The 12,886-nt window shown below is 47.3% G+C and overlaps 1 protein-coding gene across 1 annotated transcript; it reads right to left on the bottom strand.

Annotated features, from left to right (window-relative positions):
• Nucleotides 1-3,041: 3,041 nt before the first annotated feature.
• LOC124708064 lies at nt 3,042-6,201 on the bottom strand. The gene is made up of 6 exons (XM_047239752.1): nt 5,955-6,201; nt 5,435-5,611; nt 5,001-5,114; nt 4,597-4,779; nt 4,159-4,323; nt 3,042-3,593 (listed from the first exon to the last, which is right to left on the bottom strand). Exons 1-6 carry the CDS (start codon nt 6,180-6,182, stop codon nt 3,240-3,242), a joined length of 1,221 nt encoding a protein of 406 aa, XP_047095708.1. The 5' UTR covers nt 6,183-6,201; the 3' UTR covers nt 3,042-3,239.
• Between the last annotated feature and the right edge of the window lie 6,685 nt (nt 6,202-12,886).

Below are 12,886 nucleotides of genomic sequence, written 5' to 3'. Positions count from 1 at the left end.
CGCCCAGAGCTCGCCGCGATCGCGATTGGAATCTCGTGGGGAAGATGGAACGGGGCTGTTGCTGCTGCTATGATCGATGAGTCGAGGACGGGAGGCTCGACTGAAATAGGCCAGGGCGTTTGCTTTTCTTGGGAAGAAAGCCGGGGAAACTGAACCGCTGAAGCTTGGAGTAGGGAAGAAGAAGCCAGCTCAAGATACATATATACGTACGGTGTCCGGTTGAAACTTTGGATAATTATTACCGGAGGAATTTTGGATTACGGAACAAGAAATAAATAGCGGGGAAGAAACATCCGGTTTCATAACTTCTGCCGCGTTTTCTCAACGGGCAACTCCTCCAGCTCCTTTCGATCGCACGCAGCCTAATCCTAAATCTGCACCGCTCCAGGCGCGCATTTCCTCGCAGAAAATGAGACATTGTGTACAGTAGACCAAGAGCATGTTTAACCCATCCTCTTTGGGCTGATAGACGAGTATATTTTCTCCTCTAATCGGCCGGAACCGCCTCTAATTCAACTCTAAATGGTCTTAGAGGAGAATTTTTTTTAGGAGTTGGCTTCCGCGGCTCGCAAATATACGCACCGTGGGCCTCGATTTGCATATTTTTTCTTCTCCGCACCGTCGCCACTGGCTCGTCGCCATGCCCCACCATTCCCACCGGCGTTTCCGCCGCCGGCCACCTTTTTCCTCCGCCGTCTGCCGAAGCACCGCAACTCTATTTCCGCCCATCCACCCCTGTCGCCGGTGCTAGCTATTGCCGGAATCGCCCCTGGAGCCATCGCATCGAGGTGGATCCCGCCTCCGGTCGGAACCGAAAGAAAGCTCTTCTCCGCCTACTGCCAGGTCAATTTCGGTCGAGAAAAGCCGCCGAAGAGGATGGATGTGGTGTAGATCGCCACGGCCGTCGATTTCGTGGTTGAGGCCGAGGTCCGTGGCCGCATTTCGACGAACTTCTCCCGGCAGCGGAGACGCTGGTTTGTCACTATCCGGTCGTTGCGCAGCCGCCATGAGGGCATTTGTCAGTCACAACCTTACCGTACGTTCGTCCCGTAGCCCCCGCAATCGTTGGGATCCCTTTTGGCCCGCGCAAATCCGCTGTGCACAAGGTACTCGACCGAATTCCCCTATCACTTTGGGTTTGTTTTTCGACTTTGTTCGCGGCCTACCTTGACCGAGAGCAATTTCAGCTGTAGATGAAGAGGTTGAGAGAGATGATTTTCGACGGTTCTTCATCCGAGGAGGAAGAAGATGATGACGAAGATTTGGAAATGGCAATGATCATGATTTTGAATGAAGATTTTCGGGAATCGGGGAGGGGATCTCAGTTCGGTCGTGCATGGATCAACCGAAACAGAGCCGAAGGTCATGACAAGATCATTAGAGATCATGAGAGCCGAAATGGCATACTTAGCTACACGCTGATCTTGTTGAGCATCTTTGGAGTCTCCACAACAATTAGGCAATTAGTTGTGTTTGATTTATTACATTTATTTGGGTTTGTAATAATGAATAATTAGGCAATTAGTTGTGTTTGATTTATTACATTTATTTGGGTTTGTAATATTCATAGTTTGGTTCAAAAATTTGATTTGCAAAAAACAAAATTTTACTCCTCTAAACATTTTGGGGATCGATTCCTCGGCGCTAAGTTTAGAGGAGCAAATTTGCTCCGGCTGTTTTCTCCTCTAAATTATAGGTGATGGGTTAGAGATGCTCTAAGAGAGAGTGAGACACTGAAGGTCCACTATGTGATCCACAGTTCATAAAGTGTGGCGGTGGGGCAATCGGATAGGGTTGAAAACGGAATAGAAACGTGCTATATCGTTTTCGTTTCCGCGTATCTTGCCGAAATCGGAAACGAAATTGGAAAACCGAAAATGAATATAGAAAGAGGAATCACCAGAGATGAACAGATACAATACGGAAACAAACAAACACAATGACGATATAATATCTTCGTATGTAGACCTCGAGGACTCTAGGGGCGGGTGTTAGTGGACTTAATACGTGCCCGTTTCATGTGTACATGCCTATCTAGAGCGTGAATTATATATCAACTTTCTTGCCGTTTTTGTTTCCATGGAAATGGCTCCTCCGTTTTGTTTGCTGTTCCCGTTATGATTTTTTCGTTTTCAATGCCGCTTTCGTTTCTTTATTGCTCTCCATTTTATTGAAAGTTTCCTCCAGTTTTCAACCATAAGTTCGGTGGATGCAATTATTTGACTTGGCCGTTACATCCTCATTCTCTTGCTAGTTGCATCATTAATTTTTCTTTCTTAGTTAGTCATGTTTATGCTGTTGTCTAAATTGGTACAATTGTGGTTGCTTTATTTATAAAAAATCTATTTCAAGAACACAGACACACCGAAATCAGCACAAACTACCAACTCAGTCATCATCGCGATCCATTATGTACTACTTTCGTTTCCTAGAATCTAAAGGAAAAGTGATGATCCTCCTCTTCAGAATCTGCCAGAAAACCTGACTGAACAAGAATGAGGGCACGTGATCAACAGGGGGTCCAGCTGAAAGTTAAGCAAGTTAACTGCGCAGATCACATTCAAAGCGTCCATCCCAATGATGATAATCATAACAGCACAATTTCATTGCTTGCTTGATGAACAGTTCCTAACTTCATTAGGGCATGCCCAATGCATAGCCCTAGAGGTGTTGCCTCACACCTTTAACTAGGTTCGGGTGGTCCAAAGTAGGTTCGGATGAGGAGGCAGTCTCTTCATCAGGAGGCAACTTCTTCAGCCATAAAGTGGAAAATGTGAGAGAGAAAGAGAAAAAACAAATCAGCTTTTGAGAGAAAGACATATTAATTGGACCATAACATGGCATGCATATGTCAAAAGTTTTATCCAAACCTAGTTGGACAGCTGCCTCCATTGCTCATGCCCTTATCTCGAAATAGAGGCTTGCAGTGGACCACAGCAGGCCAGACATCTCAGCCAGACAGGCAATGCACCGAGAATATACGGCACATGTGCTGGTGGCCCTGGCAAGAAACGCTCAACTGAACAGGCAAGCGTGACTTGGCAAAATGTGCAGTTTCGGAAGCATGATGTGAAAGAAAAATCCCATGAGTTACAACACGGATTATACAAAAACAACACATATTCTGCATGTATTCACCACAGGCAACCTCGGTTACATACGCAGTATATTTGTTACTTGTATCACACCACTAGCCATCTTTACCTTGCACGATGATGGTTGGTGGTGCCGGGCTCCCTCTACTTGCTTAGAGATGAAGCCCGAGGAAGAGAGTTTGGAGAAGGTGGCGAGAGCAGACAGGATTCTGGCACAACGGAACTGGAGGCCGGAGAAGAGTTGATATGCTTAAGTGTCGCTGCAGTTGATGCCCGACCGTTGCCCGACCCAGTGCGAGCAGCCGCTGGTGGCAGTACTTGAGTAGGGTACACCTCACTGACCTCTTCGATGCCTTCATCCACATATATGACATCTTGCATAGTAAGTTGGTGGTACTCTACAATTTCTCGCAGGAATCTATTTTCTCGAGCATACACCGAGTTCTCATGTGCAAGTCGCGCCTTCTCAGCTAATAGTGTCTCTAATTGTAGGCGGATCTGCAAAGAAGCAGAATATATACATGGTTAACCAATGTCAATGTGGCAAGTCCCACTTTTTTCTTATTTCTATTTTTTAAATATATTGACTTCGATAAGCTATTGGTCAGAGTTACACAAAGTTGTGATTCCAGCACTTTTTCATGTTGTTGTTTGATCATATGTCAAGTCCTAGACCCTGAGAACTAGCCATAGAGTTGCAGCAGCTGCCTTTCAGACAAAGTTTAAAGATACACTCAGTTGGGCATAGAACTAACGACAACTCGTGAACTATGAGGATTGTTCACTTAGTCTTGGCATGAATTCCTTATGATTATTAGCGCACAATGTTTTAGCAGGAAAGGAAATCTAATAATACTTTGTAGCAAGGGCAGCAATAGAATTGCAGCTGCTGCATTAACGCTATTAATTCAGCAAAGACCTAATGATTACTACATGATTTCCAAATGATTATCAGCATACAGAAGTAGCTATTTTTTTTTTTTTTGACATAACAAGAGGCTGGCGGATTTCGGTCAGAAAAAATAGTTAGTTTTTCTCGTTCAATTTTAAGAATAACACTAACCAGATCATCGTCTTCTGGATTATCACCATTGTCTTGACTTTCCCGTAACATTTTATTCTCGTCCTCAAGTTGAGCACAGCGCTCCTTTGCAAAAGCTAAATCTGCCTTCACAGTCTTCAGTTCACGTAATAACAGCTTTGCTTTTGCTGACATGGCATTTGCAACCTGTAACAGCAAAAGATGGAGCAATTAATAACGCAGTCCTACTTAGCTGATGCCTACTCAGGTAAAAAAAAAATAGGGAAGAAATGCTGAAATTTTTTCATTTTGTTGAATCTTTTTTGCCACCTAACAAACAGAGGTGTTTCTGAAAGCAGCCAATCGAAACACACTTGACATTCAGTTGCAGTAGATTAAACAAGCAAAACTTTCCAAAAACAAAAATGCAAATTGGAGCACTGAAACAACATATCTAGTGACACTTATTTGCCACCTTACGTCGCGAGATGCCTTCAATTGAGTTTCGTGATCGAGTGGATTTTGAAGAAAATTTCTGTGAGCAAATTTGTGAGAAGCTTCTCCTTGTGGATTTAGACCAGAAGATCCTTTCCGCCTTATGTTCAGCTTTCGTGTCTCTTGAATAATGTCTGCTGTTTTATTCTCTACAATGGTCCGACCTTCCTGGAATAAATAACAAGCTGGGTCAACATGGGAAACTGATATGAAGAATGAACATACATAGTGACAGGTTAAAATGCTTCATAATTTCTAGGTTCTAAACAAAAGTGAAGGAATTGCCTTCCCACATCAACTGTGAAAGGTAGCATTGATGTTGACAGATACTAGTTTAAGATCAACTTTCAGAAAGGAAGAAAAAAACATATTTTTGAAGATGAACTTACTTCGAGGGCACTCTTTATTGTGCCACCAATATAGTTAAGGGAGGAAGCTAAGACCTCAGACCTCTTCTGAGATGGAGGTGTATCGGATTTCCATGTGTCTGCTGAGTGTGGTATCTGTGACATGAGTAAAGATTGTTGATGAGCCACACCCACATGAGCAGTTCAAAGCAAACTGGGTGTAATTATGATAATTAATTACACAAGATTGCAAGGGGAAGATTGTCCTATAAAACCAAAATGTACTAAACATGATGTAAGAAGACAGTACAGATAAGAAAGCTTTGCCATTGTTAATATTCACTTCAGAAGTCAAGCTTCAGACTGTACTAGTAAGATGTAATGAAGGGATGATCGAGTACACATTAAATGAAATAAATTCGTGTACCTTAGAGTTGAGTACTTGAGTTAAGTAACTACAAGATAGAAGCCCTGACCTGGATACCTGGTGATGGACCATGTCTGGGCGGCTGCTGTCTCTCCGGGGAGTCATATTGCCCGGGCGAACCATCCTCGTCAATGAATGACTTTGCTTTCCGAGCAAGCGTCCCCCAGAATCCGTACTTGTCCTCGTTCAAGCTCTTCATGGATGTGTACCCATAGCTGGAAGAATCCTACGCTCGAAAAAGTCACCGATGAACATTCACAGTCCAAAACATGACAGACTGAACAATTTTGACCATTTCAAGGAGCCCCGACGAACGAACAGAAGCAATCCAACAAGGCAACAACTGTCTAGAAGTCAAGCAGGACGAGTTCAACGCCAATTCAGGTCTAATCGAAAGGTTAGTCAGTCCGCGCAAACACGGAGCCATCCGTCGCTAATCACTCTAAAATCGGATCGCCATAACATATCCGAAGAACCCTCAACGCCGGAACCGCCGATCGGACCAGATCCGGCAGCGCATCCAGAGGCGAAGACCGCAGAGGGGAAAGTGAGAGGCTGGCCGAACTTACAGGGGCAGGGGTGGAGACGGAGGGCTCGTGGCTCCGGCGAGCTGCCGCGGCCGCAGAGGCAGCCGAGGAGGAGTAGGCGGAGGAGAGGGAGGAGGCGTCGCGGTGGGCGGCGGACGCGCGCATGGCCTGGGCGGCGAGGGACTCCTGCGACGGCGAGGAAGGGCTCACGGGCTGCGGGTGCTGGTGCTCGGAGGGCGGCTGCGGCTGGGGCTTCCGGCGGTACGCCATCGCGGTCGCGGCGGCGGGACGGTGGCGCTCCGACGGGGCAGATGTGTGCGCATGTTTTATACTAGTGGCGATGTGATGCGTTCGGGGTTGGACTGGAATTTTTGCTTGGACTCGACACGAGGCGCAACACGAATCTACTACAGTGCCAAGTTTCAAAAAAGAACAAAAAGTTACTGGTGGTACCAGCCAGAGTCATATTCACGGCTGATGCAATTCAGAAAAGAACTGCCCCCTCTTCGATTCAAAATACTAATTGGCTAAAAATAGATATGGAAATAATTTGAATCGATAATAATATTGTATTGTATGTCAAAATTTAGTCGGACGCAGCGGATTTCTTTGTTTTGCATACAAGAATGACAACTCTTTACTTATTGAACAATGTAATGATGATTCATTTACATAGACGTTTTAGCACTCAATTTGGATGGGCCGAAAGCATGATTACATACTAAAAGCGGCACTAATTTTACCATTTACCACCATAGCAATTGTATCTTTGACTCCAATGGGTTACATATGTTCGGGCAGATGCATATTTTAGTTTATGTTGGGAAACTCTATTAAATCTAATCTCCAAAATATTTACCACCAAGATTTTAGGTATTATATTCAAATTTAGAAATAATTAATCTATAACATTTAAATTGGAGCAACCCACTATGTGAATTTCTCTCAACATGCAAACATGCCACATCACCCCAATTCCTCTAATTGGTTGTCACCCGTACCCACTATATGTTTAGACACTGCCTACATGCACGTCATTTAATCTATTTTTCACACAAAAAGACACTACTCTAACTCAAACGTTCTCAACCCTTGGACTCCTTCATTAGTGTTACATGCCCCTCTTTTTCCATCATATGACTCAAAAAGAGCAATGGCTTCAACTCCCCTCTGAACTCATTGTCTTCTGTGGCTATATATAAGGAACAAATTTTTTTTGAACACAGGATGGGCCTAGAAGGCCCCAGAAACTGCATTAATTTGGAGCGGTGGGATTACAAGTTACATAGAGGTACTCCAGGAGTAATAAAATTACACAAGCACCCTCTAGTTTTTCATAAAGGCCCCTAAAAAGAAATATGAAACGCCATCGAGTCCTTCTCCACCGACGTTTACGAACAGCTCGCCGCCATGGCCACCCACGCCGTCACCGGGGACGGAACCACTTGGGACAGTGCAGGTGATGGACGCCTTGACGGTGCTGAGGAAGATCTTCCCCTCTGGCACTTGGGCCTGTAGGAAGTAGAAGAGGTAGCACCGATAGCTTGCCGGAGCCAGCGCTCGGAGCGGCCGCCCTTCGGCCATGAGAGTCGGCGACGAGATGCCGCCGAGTGTGTGCTCCCGATTGCAGCTGCTGCTGAACGATCCTGCTCAGAGCCAAACGGATCCGGCCAGATCCCATCGCCCAAACTTCTTCTCGTCACCGAGACGACAAGAAAACGGCTTGGAATCTCCAGATCTTGAAGCTCTAAGGACATACCGGCTTATTTTGTGTGGAGGGGAAAGAGTTGTTGCTTGTCACCTTCGGCTCCGTTCACCGAAGCGCCGTGAGCAGAAGAAGCATCGCCCCCAGTCGCCGAGCGCCGCCCGCAGACCTCAGCCACCAAGACTCCACCGGCATCAAGCCAAACTGGGACATAGCCCAAACACAACTAGTACTAGATCTAAAGCTACTATGTACAAACCGGCCTCCTCCCTCCCGCCACCTCCAGCCAGCGAAGCCGTCGGAGAAGAGGGAGGGAGGAGCCGGGCGCCGAAGAAGGACTCTCAAGGGGAGCGAGAGAAGAGAGAGAGGGGAAAGGGGGGAAATGAGCGTCCGCATAAGGAACAATTCAGAACTACTATATCCAATTCTCCTCGCCTCCTCCCAATTCAGATGACATGCAGTTTCATTTCTACAGGTGCCTCCCCGATCCCTTCCGATGGCCATCCTGGTTCCTTTTTTCAGTGTTGATGATTGATGTATTTTTTGTACTGCTTCCAACACCTTTGCAGTATAGGAATTTGCTGGTGATTCATGATTAAGGATATGCATGCATACCAAGAAGTCAAGAAGGTTAAGGTGCTGCTATCAAAGTCCTGTTTAGTCAAGTGTATTTTGTACCATGATTGTTCTCGTAGAAATATTATGTAGCAGATCAATATTACGTCGATGTAATGTACTACCGAGATTTCTAACCATTCAGGCATGCAGCTACACCGGACTGGTTATTGTATTCTTCTTTGCTTGGCTATTTAATCTTCAACCTATGCTATTTTTTCTTCTATTTATTTCAGGTATTATTATAATAAAGATAGGGAAATTGATACGTCAGGATTAAATCAAGAAGGTAAGGTAAATACTCTGAATTTTATCAACTGTTCCTTTTCCTTCTGATCTTTCGCTTTCCACATCTTCAGCTGGTCTCAAATCTCTATTGCTCCAAAAAATATATCTGTTCGTTCTTAACTCATTTATTACGTGCATGTTTGAACATGTTGGCTCTCCATGGATAGCTCTTCATAGAGTTGTTGTATTAGTAAGAATCTTTCGTCACTACTTTTGTAATAACATTATAGAATTTCTTAGCAATCTCCCATGTATAGCATGCACATGTGGAAATCTCAAAACAAACAAGTGGATCAGCCACTTCATGCTAACAGTTAAGTGGATCAATAGCTGCCACCCCTATTAACCTGTATATTCTCTTAAGCATGTGTGAGTAAGCTGAATATACGGCATGAACAGGTTCCGGCGAATGGCTCTCAGTCCGTATCCTGACGCCCTTAGAGCATCTCCAGTCGCGTCCCCCAAACCGTCCCCCAAAGGGATTTGGGGCGCGCCGGACAAAAAAGAGTTCCAGCCGCGTCCCCCAAAGCCCATTTTTGTCCGGCGCGGCCCGGTACGGTGTCCGGCGCCCCGAGCCCGTCCCCGTCCCACAGGGGACGCTCCGGGGACGCCGGACACAACGAAAAGTGAGGCCAACCGACGCGGGGCCGACCCGTCAGCGGCATAGGGAAAATTCGTCTCACACTCCCGCCAAATCCCGCCGCTCCCGCCAAATCGCGCCTATACCGCCGCGCACAGGCCTCCCAAAACATATCCCGCCGCCGATTCATTTCTCCTATCCCGCCGATTTCTTTCTCCCTCCCGCCGTCCACCCGCCGCCGCTACCCTCTCCCCATTCCATGGCGCCGCCGACAGCCCCCAAAAAGATGGCGAAGAAAGCGGCCAAGAAGCCGCCGGGCAATGCGACGAAAGGGGCGAAAGCGCCGTTCGCGAAGCCGCGGAAGGCGCCGGCTGCGAAGAAGAAGCCTGAAGGAATGACCGAAGATCAATGGCAGCAAGATTGCTCGCGCCGGAAGCTATCGACGGCGGAGCGGAAAGGACGGAGGGCGGTGGAGCTGGAGAAGAAGGCTCGGCGGCGCGCCGGCACCAGCACGTAATGGCCGGGTGTATCGCCGCCACCAACGCGAGCCCATGGAGTACGTCCATGCCGGTGTACGTTCCGGGAGTGATCTCTCCGTCGCAAGCCGCCTTCTACAACGACGGCCCCTCCGCCACTCCCGGGTGCGTGACGCCTAACTTGTCGCCGCACTACCGAGGATGCGCTGCCGCATGGCGGCTTCAACCCCAACAACCTCTACTCCCCGGCGTACGAGCAGCGCGAGCCAGGACCCGGTCCGGACGGCGACCCTTTCACCGGCCGCAGGGGTCCGCTCGAATACGACGGCGCCGGTGCTGAGGAGGACGACGGGGTTGAGGAGGAGGACGACGACGAAGAGGAGGGGGTGGAGGACGACGAGGAGGACGACGATGAGGACGAAGAGGGCGGCGAGGAAGAGGACGACGAGGGTGCCGGTGACGATGATCTCGTGGAGGTAGACGCGGACGGCGTGAGGACGAAGAAGAAGAAGAAGAAGAAGAAGAAGAAGGCGTCGGGCACACGAGGCCCGAAGTGGACGCCTCTCGGAAGATCTTTGTCCGTGCGAGTCGTGGGCGACGGTGAGCCATGACTCCATCATCGGCGCCAACCAAAAAGGCGGGAAGTATTGGGCGAGAATCAAGGCCGAGTTCGATGAGCGCAAGCTCATCAACAACGACTACAACAAAGTGACAATGAAGAGGAGCCAAAAGGCAATGTCGACGCGATGGGCCATCATCCAGGCGTCGGTGAACTCCTTCCATGGGTACCATCACGACTTAGAGACCAGAGGCGACAGCGGCGCCGACGTCGCCAAACTGGTACGACTGTTTTTTCCATAATCCGTAGCGCCTACATTGTGTTCGATGAAATGACTCTGCTTCCTTTGGTTAGTTTGATCGGGCCATGGATTTGTACGCGAAGAACTCGGAAGGTCACAAGTCTTTCGTGCTCATGCATTGCTATGGCAAGCTCAAAATGAATGAGAAATGGCGGCTGACGCGCTTGTCGCTGTCCAAGGGGAAGGACGCCATTGATCCGGACGCGCCGCCGGCAACTTCGACATGGCGTCCCATCGGCAACAAGGCTGCCAAGGCCGCCTTGGCCGACGCTGCGTCGTCTGAGAAGACGCAGGCGTCGATCACGAAATGCCTCGCGAACGTCTCCTCGACCTTTATCTCCCGCGACAAGAAGGCCGACCAAAGGTGGACCGAGCTGCTCAAGAGGCAAGAGGAGAAGCTGGAGCTCAAGAAACGCAGGGACGACATGTCCCTGCTGAGAACGTCGACAGAGGGAATGTCTCCCCGGACGCGAGCGGCGCACAACTTCTTCAAAGGCCGGATCCTTGACGACATCGAAGCCAAAATGGCGGCGGCGGACGCGGCGGCCCCGGCAGCGGCATCGGCATCGGCGGCAGCGGCAGGCGCAGCAAGAGCAGAGCTAACGCGTCTTCTACTCGCTACACCTGCGTCGGCCTCGCGTCGGCGACGGAGCGGACGCACCATGCACGAGAACAGAGCAGATCGCGACGAGGTCGTCGTGCTCGACGGGCCTGCATCGACTCAGGATACGACGCCGTCGCCCAACCCCTTCCCCTTCTTCTAATTTGCATGCACCACCGGTCTGTAATATGATCGCGCGCCCAGTACTTTGATCGATCGCCGCTACTCTGATCGCGACAAATCGGCGGGAACGATCTCTTTTGAATTGCATCTATTTGAATTTCTGATTGGGGGCGGCGTTTGGGGGACGCGGCTGGGGAGCGACGTCCCCCAAACGCGGCACGAACAAAACACGTCCCCCAAACGCTCGATCCGGCGCGGTTTGGGGGACGGTTTGGGGGACGCGACTGGAGATGCTCTTAGTTCTAGGGAGAAAAGGCAAAAACAAACGATATGTGTAATGTGGCGTTGTTTCTTTATTCATGATGGCAAGAAATCTGGCTCATATTATTTAATCATTGAATTCGGTACACATATTTATTTTGAAAAGTTGCACTACATATAAATTAACTACATATATTAATTTGGGAAAAGTTATTTTTCTCACTTCTAGAATAAATCCCTTTCATATGCAAGGATCGGGTTTGTACTCCCCTACTTATAAAATACTTATTTTGGATGGTTTGATCTGTTCTATCTCTCTGTTGTATACACCGGTAATTATTTTGTACACATAACTTCAGTTTTCCTTCCAATCATGTATTAAAAATTCCATTAAATTAGTATTTTTTTATTGATGGAACATCTGGTTAATTAAGAAGCATTTTTTATTTTTTATTTTTTACTTTTGTCCAAATGTATCCAACTTTTTTGCTAGGAGTCCTGCCGCAACGCGCGGGGCATCATCTAGTTCCTTCTATTTGAGCAGCCACCTGCAAAATTATTGAGCTATTTTATCCTAACAAAAATACATTAATGTTAATATTTTCTACAAGTTTCCGCAGCAAAGCGTGGGGTGTCATCTAGTCTGAAAATTTAATCTTTCTTTTTGATGTCAAAATGCTGACGATGCACTTTGTTTCTAGAAGAGCTATTTTTTTGGACGTTGTTGCATAAGCGGTATTGCCTTTGGTTCTAACCATTGGGCATAAGGATGGCAATGGATACCCATGACCCACGTATCCGTCGGGTAAAAACCTAATAGGAGTACGGGTTTGGGATAAAATATTACCCATGAGTTTGTAAATGAAAAAATATCATACTCATCGGGTAGAGTGGGTACGGGTATTGGATCATAGAACACATACCCGCGTACCCATGTACCCATCTAAAATTAACAAGTAGGCCACTGCAATTATTCTAAACTACTTAATTTTTCCCTAATCATGCCTTCATGTTGCTAGGCTGAACCTCACGCTTCCCAGTCTCACAATCGTTGGTAGGTTAGTGAGGATTAGACCCCTATTTAGGATCGCTTCACCTCTTGTCATATTTTTTAATCAATTTGATGTGTTGTAAGCGCGGGTATTTTTACCCGCGGGTACCCATTTACCCTGTCGGGTGACGGGTATGAGAAAAACTTGTACCCTTTGATGGGTATGGGTATGGCGACCGTAAGAATAAAGGTGACGGGTACGGGTATGTGATGACTCTAGCCGTACCCATACCCTGCGGGTGCCATCCCTAATCGGGCATGTCACTTCTTCTAGTAATAGATGCAATCGGCATTTTTTTTCTTTCTTCCGAGTGAGACTCTGGCCATACTTTTAGAACCGTAGGATTAAAATATCATGTATAGTTGAATTCTATATTATTTGAAATCTACAATGTTTGACTTAGAAAAAATAAA

Source organism: Lolium rigidum, chromosome 4 (genome assembly GCF_022539505.1).
Source record: "Lolium rigidum isolate FL_2022 chromosome 4, APGP_CSIRO_Lrig_0.1, whole genome shotgun sequence".
NCBI lineage: Eukaryota > Viridiplantae > Streptophyta > Magnoliopsida > Poales > Poaceae > Lolium > Lolium rigidum.
This window is presented reverse-complemented; position numbering and strand designations above follow the sequence as displayed.

What these genes read in the sequence shown, in the direction of transcription:
- LOC124708064 (XM_047239752.1), bottom strand. Translation starts at nt 6,182, where the DNA reads ATGGCGTACCGCCGGAAGCCCCAGCCGCAGCCGCCCTCCGAGCACCAG. An exon ending in GTCCATCACCAGGTATCCAG is followed by an intron (nt 5,115 to 5,434) that starts GTCAGGGCTTCT and finishes CTCATGTCACAG; the next exon opens with ATACCACACTCAGCAGACAC. An exon ending in AATTGAAGGCATCTCGCGAC is followed by an intron (nt 4,324 to 4,596) that starts GTAAGGTGGCAA and finishes TTGCTGTTACAG; the next exon opens with GTTGCAAATGCCATGTCAGC.